The sequence below is a fragment of the Pleuronectes platessa genome, chromosome 1 (genome assembly GCF_947347685.1).
Source record: "Pleuronectes platessa chromosome 1, fPlePla1.1, whole genome shotgun sequence".
NCBI lineage: Eukaryota > Metazoa > Chordata > Actinopteri > Pleuronectiformes > Pleuronectidae > Pleuronectes > Pleuronectes platessa.
The window spans coordinates 1,654,499-1,664,763 of record NC_070626.1 but is presented as its reverse complement, the minus strand read 5'-3'; the positions used below and the strand labels follow the sequence as shown (position 1 = coordinate 1,664,763).

Genomic DNA, 10,265 nt, shown 5'->3' with positions numbered 1-10,265 from the left:
AGCTTCTCTGCTGCTCCAGTTCTTTGATCTCAGCACAGCAGGTTTAGAAAGTTTTAGTTTCTGTCTGTAAGCCGGGATCAGGTGAATGAGAGCATGGTCAGATAGACCCAGGGCAGCGTGGGAAGCTGCATGATAAGCCTTGCTGATGGTGCTGTAACAGTGGTCCAGGGTGTTGTCCCCCCTGGTCGGGCATTTGATTAACTGTTTGTATTTTGGGAGTTCCTGAGATAAGTTCCCCTTATTAAAGTCCCCAAGAACAATAACGGGGGAATATGTGTTCTCTCTCCTTTTCTCCACTCCCAGTATCTGCTCCGCTCGTTGTCGTTGAGCCTCGCGCAAGTCAGCTTAAGGGGGGATGTACACTCCAGCCAGGATAAAAGAGGTGAATTCACGGGGAGAGTAGAACGGTCTGCAGGTGATGAAAAAAGTTTCCAGGTCCGGAGAACAGGACTGTAAAATTACTTTCACGTCACTGCACCAGCCATGGTTTATATAAAAACAAATCCCTCCGCCTTTTGCCTTGCGTGAGAGGATAGGGTCGCGGTCCGCGCGTAACAGCTGAAAGCCGGTCAGCTGTGCGGCGGAGTCCGGTGTAGTTTCGGTCAGCCACGATTCCGTGAAACACAAGACAGAAGAAAGGGAAAAGTCTCTATTTGTCCGGATGAGAAGGCGCAGTTCGTCCATCTTATTGCACAGCGAACGAACATTGGAGAGGAGAATGCTCGGGAGAGGTGAGCGTAACCCTCTCTCCCTGAAGCGCACCAGAGCTCCGGCGCGCTTACCTCTCCGTCTCCGCCTCAGTCTCGCTGCGTGACCGAGGACCGCAGCACCTTTTATCAGTAAATCCACTAAATCCACGGAAGAGGCGAGAAAGTTGGGACATAAATCGGATGGTGTTGTGTTCCTGATGGTAAGAAGCTCGTCCATCGTGAAAGTAATCCGAGTAGGGTCGCAGTAAACAGAATTAAATACTAAAAACAAACACAGAAGTGGCACCATTGTAGCACAATCTTCCATTGTTCCTACTGTATTGTATATACTCTTGCAAGACTCACATAAAAGTGAAATGGATGAGGCCAACCGACACATTCAGGAATTTCTACTCAAGACTTTACTCCTCTGAATTCTAACTATCGAGAAAAATGCAGCCTTCCGAAAAACTAGCTTCTTCAGATATCTGCAGACCAGACATTTTCTCGACTCTAAGATGCCAACTTTCCCCAAGGCACCTGAATCAACTGCTGCTGAGGTCTTGTTTAGGTTACAATTATTGCGCAAAGGTCTTATTTCAATTACATATGACAAGCTGACAAACATAAGAAGTGCTCCTCTCAACAAAATTTAAACCGCCTGGGAGCAGGACCTCGATTTCTCAATATCAGAAGACGTATGGGACACAATCCTGAAACTGGTTAATTCAACATCCCTCTGTACCCGTCACTGTCTACTTCAGTTTAAGGTGGTGCAACGGGCCCACATGTCCAAAGCCAAATTGTCTCGTTTCTACCCTGATGTGAAACCCTACTGTGAAAAATGTAGAACAGGCAAGGCCTCCCTTATACGCATGTTCTGGACTTGTCCTAGTCTAGGAAATATTGGAGGGACCTTTTTCAAACTCTGTCTCTAATCACCCTAGAGGTCGCCACACGTCTGACTCTAACCAAGGCTCGCACATTGTCATTTGCCCTGCCTGCTGGCCAGGCGGGCGATACTTCTTAAGTGGAGGGACGCTGCCCATCCCACCCACGCTCAGTGGGTGAGGGACATCATAGTATGTCTTCAACTTGAAAAGATCCGCTACTCAGTTTATAGCTCAAATGGTAAATGGTAAATGGTTTTGTATTTATATAGCGTTTTTATAGTCTTGAAGACCACTCAAAGCACTTTACAGTACAGTTTTATATTCACCCATTCACGCACACATTCATACAGTGCATCTAATCGCAGCACTTTGTTATTCTAGGGGGGGCCATTCAGGGTTCAGCATCTTGCCCAAGGACAGTTCGGCATGCAAATGGGTCAGACTGGGGATCGAATTGCCGACCTTCAGTTTGGAGGACAACCACTCTACCCCTCAGCCACAGCCTCCCAAATGAGGTCCAAAGGGTATGGGGACCTTTCCTAAAATACTTTCAGAACCTTGAGTCAAGCCCTTGTCATGGTCCTTTGGTATTATACAAATATTACTGCTATTACTGTTGTTAATTATAAATTGTTCTTACATTATAGATCTGTTCGTTTTGGGTTTTGTTTATCATCTGTCCCTCAGTTGACCTCTGCTAGTATTATACTTTGAATGACCATATTATTCTCCAATAAAAGTATTCACCTGAAAACAAAATTTAGTAGACCTTGGGACCTGGCCATAGACGTTTTCTTCTTTCCCAACTCTACTATCTCTTCATCATGTGAACTCCAATAACTTGTATTCGAGATTAGCAATTTATTTTCAGCATCAATGCATGCAGTGAGTTCCCTTCATTCCATCTGCAGAAGAGACAGCCATTTCACCACACTCCATCTACAACATGTTTTATTGTATAGTCGACGCAAATAACACACTGTTCAAGCTGAAGACAACTGGCATGAAGTAAACGACTGTGAGGAATGATTTGTAAAAACAAAACAAAAAAAAGTCTATGGCTTACTGAGCAAGACACTGAATCTATTTATATACTCAAATCACTTAACCAAAAGTTTGAAACATGAAACAAAAAGCTTTTTTTTCTTTCATAAATATAAAAAAGGGGGAGGAACGAAGGCAACTATGTGCCTAAAGGGGGATACAGTCTCTTTCACCGAGACAGCTTCACACTCAACAGAGTTATACATATCCCATTTACTGTTATGGCACCAGCATCAAAGAATGCCATGGCATTGTGGGTTTCCTTCATGGATGTTTCACCTCAAACAGATTTAACAGAGCAAGTAGGTACTGAACCAACAAGTAGAATAGAATAAGAGCTAAACAAATACAAATACCTAAATTAGAGATATATCTTGACTGTCACTTGAGGTATTGTGGATCAAAGCATTTCAGTACATTGTCTAGTTTTTCCTTGTTTTTTGGAATAGTATGGAGAATCATATTACATTATTAGAAAAACCAAAAATGTATCACATATAATCTACATAAAAGCTGAGGATGTAAATAACACATTTTTCTATTCGAAAATTCCAAACTAGAATGGCAGAATATTGACATTTATGTGTACAAATGTAGCAGCAAACATGAGAAAGCATTGATTTAAATCCATAACATTTTTTTTTAACATGTAGCTGGAATTTATTTCCTATAGCAGCAGAATACAGGGAGTGTTTCTCTCCTATTCTCTATCCTTAATGTACAATCAGAAAACTAATTCACAGGGTTCCTACACAGTTTGACACAATCAAAATTAAGTCCTGTGTAGGAACCCTGACTTGACAGAGTTAGGACACACCTCACTGTTGAGCCATAATCCTTGTTGCTCTTTGTTGTCTCACCCCTTGGTACTCTTGTCAAGTTTGCTCATCTTTTTAAGCAGGTCCCCAAAAAATGCAGCCCATGTCTATTAGGTTTGTGCAAAATCACATCAATAGTTTCAACTCTCACCCTTTCTTTTAAGCTTCATCTGCATCCAAGAATCCATGTGCAGTATTTGAACAGAGCTTGAACAATGGAGGAGATGCTCCCTTGGCAATTTAGAGGCAGAGTGGAGTTTTAGGTTTATAAGCATTGATGGCAAAGCTGCTCTTGAGTTAAATGTCAGTAGGTGAAGCCTGGCTAGCAAACTTGAAAATCCAAGCTTTAAAAAAAAAGAAAAGTATTATTTTAACTCTTACATTAGCTTCTGTGAGCCTTTGGCTCTGCACACCGAAGATCACCTAACAATGATATTTCTTAAAATGCAGGTGAGGCTCTGCCTGTGTGAAATATTTGTTGGACAAAAACTCCAACCTGAGATTTAAAAGGCATGTTAAGTGATCCACTGACTGTACGAAACGTAAATCAGTGTCCAGGAGTATTCAGTCTTGTTTTAAACATTTTTTTGTGAATGAATCATTTGTACGCTTGTAACAACTGGTCAAAGCCCCATTCCATTTTCATGCTGTTTCACAAACTTTATCACGGTGATCTTTTTAGACAAGCCAGCAGTGCTGACCAAAAGTGCTTTAAAAACTAATCAGACAAAGACAATATAACTAGATGTGGATTGCTCTGCTTTTGTGTGCATCTACTTGATCTTGTTTGTAGTGAGGTGAAATGGTTTAAGTGCAACCAACAAATGAACACAGAACCAACAAATGAACACAGAATTCCATTTGTACACACCTTAACCTCAGCAGTCCACAGTCCACAGGGTGGTAAAACAGAGCTTCTCACACTAGACTTGGTTTAAAAAAAAAAAAAGTTTGGAAGAGGTATAAGACTAATTGATAGAAGTGTCAAAAGGATATATAATAAAGTGACTAAACATAAGCAATCAGGGGTATATGACTGTCTACACGGCAACAAGACAAAAAAAGACGAGCTTAAACAGGAAGTCTAAAACATTCTAGGTACAACAAAGATATGAAAAGAAGGCCTATTCTCTATAGTACATGTCAGATTTCAGATGAAGACCTGAAGACAAACTACAAAGACCTACTTTCTTGACACTTTGTGATGTTTTAGTAGGCAAGTTGAGTCTGCTGTAATTGTATCATTCCTATTTTAACATTTTAGTAAACAAGAATAAAACAACAAGTAAAAGTGTGTTTTTGTGGCTTCACTTCCAGCCCACACAGGTCATCAATATTCATAGTTTTTCTCCTGGCACTTGTCTAGTGTTCAGTTCATTTCCAAGGATGGGAGGGGACACTAGCAGGAAATGTAACGTGGGGTTTACTGCAGGGCCTGCAGAGGGCGCTCTGTCCCTTTTTGGCAGTCATAGCAGATGGCGTGACATGTTGGATAGGATAGTAGACCAACAGGTTGAAGAGGCATGAGGGGCTGATTTAAACTAGGGCACACCCCTCTCCTCAGCAGTCTCTTCAACAACCTCTATCCATAACTGATGATCATCAGGTCATCGTGCAACGCAGCTGTTGATAATTCAGATGTTTATGTCTCTGACGTCTGTTGGAGTGCAGGACAGGTCCACGTCGTCGTCCATTAGTTTGGTTTCTGTTGTGCTGCTATGTTGCTGAGCCTGCCGCAGGCTCAACTCTAGCAAAGACTCTATCTGCTCCTGACATGAACGTAGGCAGTCCTGCAAGCAAAACAAAATCAACACTGAACCAAGACATTGAAAAACCCATTCAAATATGGCTTTGGGTGTGTGACCGTTTGCATACCGGGTCACTGCGAATGACTTGCGACAGGAAGTTGGTGAGGTTTTGGGAGGACAAGGAGGCATCTTGACTCTTCAGGTAGAGACCTTGAACAGCTGCAACCACACTTCCCGCTGCCACCATTGATGGAGGACTGGCAATGAAGTTAACATCTATTGGACAAAACACAGTTTGAATATACAAAAATATCCCTCATGTTTTTTTTTGATAACAGCTTGTCTGTCAGAACACAAATGACAGTAGAATAACTGTTTTCATGCTCTCTCTCTCTCTCTCTGCCACCAATACAGAGGCTGGTTCGACTAGAGGTTTATTTGTATCTCCACAGTCGCTAAAATGGTTGTTCACTGTGGGAACTGATGGGTTTCCCCATCATTTTTAAGGTCAAGACCTTCTCTGCCTTGAGTTAATGTATATTATGATTTGGGGCTATACAAATAATGCATGTATATATTTTGTCTGTTCATATAGAAAGCAGAACTTCCTATATCGACATGGGTGCATTACCTGTAGCACAGAGAGCAACAAAGGTCTGGGCATGCTTCCTCAGGATCTGCTTGGTGGACGGGTAGATCTTCAGCTTTGACAGGAAGTGCTCAATGAAGTCGTGGGGTGTGACTGAAGCCAGATCCCACTTCAGCTTGTTGAGAACCAGCAGTTCCATTTGCTGTGGATGGACCAGACCAAACACATTCACTCAAACTGACCCACTTACTGCAAGAGAAAAATTTGCTACTCCTCACATCTGCTGTAGCGTTCGCTTACTACAGCAGTCCCACTTTGTCATTTCACCACCATATTGACTACAACCAAGGTTCTTGTATTACTTTTTTCATTATTTAAATTATTCTTATATAATTTGCTCTTAAGTATTGTAAGGTTCTTGTGAGTCTGGGATACAAGACATATGTACTTCATAATTGTATTTATTATATTAACATTACCATCTCTAAATACTACATGCACATGAAATATCAGGAACTGTCTCCACCTAGATGGAATCACAGCAATGGTAACAGAAACATCAATAACTCAACAGAGAACAGTGAGACTGTGGTTCTTCATGTTCAGTGCACCTCTATCATGAAGCCACTGGCTGTCGCTGTGAGTCTGGGTTTTCTTGGCAGTCACTGAGACCATTCATGAAATAAGAGAGGCCTTCTAGTCACCATGGAAAAGTCTCAGACGGTAATTTAGCCACCACTGCACCAAAGCTGCGTTTCTATTTTCTTCAATTTAACCATATTTATTTGTGTTGTTTCAACAAATGTATACTTAATGATCACGTGACATTGACAAATCAGATCAAGTGTTACACTGTTCTGGTCATGTGCTCTCCAATGTTTGCTGCTAATGTAGGTACAATGTGTGTTATACATCATCCATGACTGAAGTCGGCAATTACCAGTAGTTCTCCAGGCTGAATGGAGTTGTCTGTGTAGATACAGAGTTTCTCTGCTGTTAAGGGAACGGTCTCCTTCATCTTAGATGCTAGAAACATGCATGTGGCTCCCAGCAGCTGTAGTCGGGTTTTCCTGGTGCCCTCCACTGATAAAAATCTGTCCAAATAGTTCATAGCTAGGGGGAAAACCTCCTCCTCGCATTTCTGTTCTTCGCAGACCTGAGAGGTGAGAGAAACACTTAGAGGTTGCGGTTGATTTGTTGAAACATTCTTACATCAAAAGTCTTTTTGCCCCCACTGGCTCTTTTTTATACCAAACACATCTGTATTGATCCAACAGTTGCTCATAATCATCGTAAATAAATTAAACACAAATTTAACGATTTGTGCATTTAATTTGTTGGAGTTAAGAATTCAAATAGTATGGCTAGCACACTACTGAATATAAACAAAATTTTGTATTCAACTGAAGATGCCTGAAGTATATGTGATCCATTTTAGTGTTAAGACAACCTGCTGGAGTAAACAGGCAAGGATTTGTTTGCAGTCAGTTCAGACTAAGACACAAAGGTGGCGTCGATGCAAGTTTCACTCTCTAATTTCACCTTCGTCATCTTTTCAAAAAATATTTATAAATATGAAAAAATTCTCAGAGAGAGCACAATTAGAGTGAAAATGTTACACATCGAACGCTTGGTCGAATGAGGCGAAAATGTGTCGACTTGTAAATCGTTTGGTTTAAAAAATATATATATATAATTTCTCGGACTGAGCTCTTTTAACATGCTGCGGGTACACTTCCCCGGCTCCGCGGCGCGCTGTTTCAGAAATTATTTAGAAATATTTAACTAGAGATAATTCAATCGAAAACTTGATGTAAATGTTGACAAACATTTGATGTATCAAACCCGACGTGTAAAACGAATCAAACGCTTTAGCACTTATTAAAAAACTGTTTTCCCCCCGCAGCAACGTTCACAGACTCCTGAGAACCATAACAAAGTTGAGCCGTGGGTTCCAGTTGAGCGAGCTGCAGCAGTCCCCATGTTTCAGTGTCAGGACAGAGATGCTTCTCTGACTCATCTAACACATTCACTGTCATTGTTACTGGTGTTAAATTATCAAAGACATTTAAATCCTTCTTATTTACGACGACAAAGATGGCGCATAATACTGGCACGGTCCAGACTGCATACGTGTACATTGCTGTTATTTGGGAATATTTTCTCAATTAATACAAAATCTGACATTTCATGACCATTGGGTAAATATAGGTAGAGAAATAATCAAACACAAAGTATTTTTCGGTGCAAAATTACTGCAATCTGTATCCAATGCTCCTGTTAACTGCGAGGACCACCCAGCACTTGTGAGGACATACTTATCAGAGCGTTTATGTAACGTGTGAATGTGAACAGCCACGAGCCTCTCGAAACTCGAAACTCTCACATCTACACTCACGTCTCATGTTTTCATGTACACTAGCGACAGCCCACCACTTAGCAGCAATACCCATGCACATAACAATTGAAGTAAGGAAAAACAAACCTCTAACATCCATGTGGAAACTATTTTCCGCATTTTAGGAATAATATCTTTCTGAACACACTTGAAGTAGTTTGGAGACGGTAGGTAAGTTTCCTCTGCCTTCAGCATGGTCTGGAGAACCCGATCGTTGAGCAGGTTGACGTCCTGGTAGGCTCTCCTGATGGAGTCCACCTCGCAGCACAGTAGCTGGTCCTCCATGCTGCGATTTATATAATCAGCGCAGATGTAATGATGTTGAGAGGTCTGTGTGTGGAAGCAGGGACAGGCGGTAGCAATCGGGTGGCTGCACTCAAATTGTTTTAAATCACGTTCTTTTTGCTACTGCTGCTCCTACGGCTTGCGCGAGCCCTCTGAAGAACACAACGCTGCCTTCCGCCGGACAAAAACCCTTGCCTCACGACCATGATTGTGCGCGCGCACACACATGCACACACAAAGTGTGGTGGCTTGTGCGCGCTAAAGGGGAGGAGGCAACGAGTGCGCGCTTTGACGTCAGCTGTTGTTAAGATGGGGGAGGGGGGGGGGGGTCACAGAGACAGGCAGTCTGCTAGTGAGCGCGCGAGGAAGGGATTCGATTATATACATATATATAAGGAAAGAGAGAGGGGGATGGGGTGCACCCCCTCTCCACCATAGCCATTTAACTTCTGAAGAGGAGGTAGGAGGGCCGGGGCTGAGTCTAGGGAACATCTGGTTAGAAGCGGACCAAGGAGAGCTGGTGGGTCAGCGTCGATAGGGGGCGACCACGCCCCCCCCCCCCTTTCCGTCTTACTGTATGTGCTTCAGACTGAAAGAAAGCAGCAGCTCTCTCAGAAAGCATGAGGTGAGCACATGGGACAATAAACTAGTCCCAAACTCACCATGGTGCTTTTTCACATTTACATTTACTCACGCTCCAAATAGCACAGGGGCCGGATTGCCTACTACACGTTTATTAGACCAGTCAACATTTCACAGGCTAATTGTCAACCCAGTGTTACTTAGTAGTTTAGAATATTTCAAACATAATGGTTCAATAAGAGAAAGAGAGATGGCCACTATTAACCTACACCTGACCACTGTTAACTTAATGTGCATAAAGTAGTTAAATTAACAACCTCAGACTGAATCCCGTTTGAAGACAGTACAGTAAGTACAAACACTAATGCAAACACACACACAAACGGAGGAGACTGTAGTTGCACCAATCAGAGGAACTGTTGTTACTAAAGTCAGCATTACTTTCATGTGGGGAAAACCTCACTTCACTGTAAAGATGACAGTTGTTGATAACCAGAATGAAGGTCTTTTGACACTGTATAATAGTTTAAATAATTAAAAGAGACATTTCGTTATGCACAGCACTCTTTTCTCTACATGCATGCTTCTTTATTCACCCACAACCTGAAACCATTGAATAGGACCGGAGAAGACAAATCAATTAATTCAGAAGGATTCATATATTCTACAACCTGCTGTTTACACAATGTGCACCACTCAGGCCCTGTTAGTTGTAACTGACTTAGTTATTTAAGTTAAAATCAGCCATTCAGTTTTAATTTGTGCACATTTGAATGTAGTTTCAATTTGAATAGGAGCTTTTCACATTCCTGAAATTCCTGTCTGGGCTATTGGTGGATTACCGTAATAAGTGAAGTGGAGTGTAGAGTCAGTTCTTACCATATCACCAATCTTTTGTTGTTGGGGGTAAAAAATACATAATTATTCTTTACGCAAAATACGTATTCACCATGCATTTACATGTTTAGCTGAACATGTTGATATTTCCAAACATTTTAACTCTTAATCACCTTTACCCGCACTACATTTGTGTCATGGCTCATAAATGTTTTCTTTTCCTACACATACTGTATATATTTATAACAATATTTGTTGTATGACATTTACCAATGAGTCTTCCTCCTGTAAAATACACTGTAGAACTCAAACAGCTCTAAACTACCTCACCATCACAGGTCTGTTGATGACCTTATTTAAAATATTAGGTGAGTACTTTATT

The 10,265-nt window shown here is 41.6% G+C and overlaps 1 protein-coding gene across 1 annotated transcript; it reads right to left on the bottom strand.

Moving 5' to 3' along the window:
- Window positions 1-2,516: 2,516 nt before the first annotated feature.
- ccnd1 (cyclin D1) lies at window positions 2,517-8,697 on the bottom strand. Its single transcript, XM_053433265.1, has 5 exons — window positions 8,267-8,697; window positions 6,722-6,937; window positions 5,824-5,983; window positions 5,320-5,468; window positions 2,517-5,234 (listed from the first exon to the last, which is right to left on the bottom strand). The coding sequence occupies exons 1-5, from the start codon at window positions 8,462-8,464 to the stop codon at window positions 5,079-5,081; spliced, it is 879 nt and encodes a 292-aa protein (XP_053289240.1). The 5' UTR covers window positions 8,465-8,697; the 3' UTR covers window positions 2,517-5,078.
- Window positions 8,698-10,265: the final 1,568 nt, after the last annotated feature.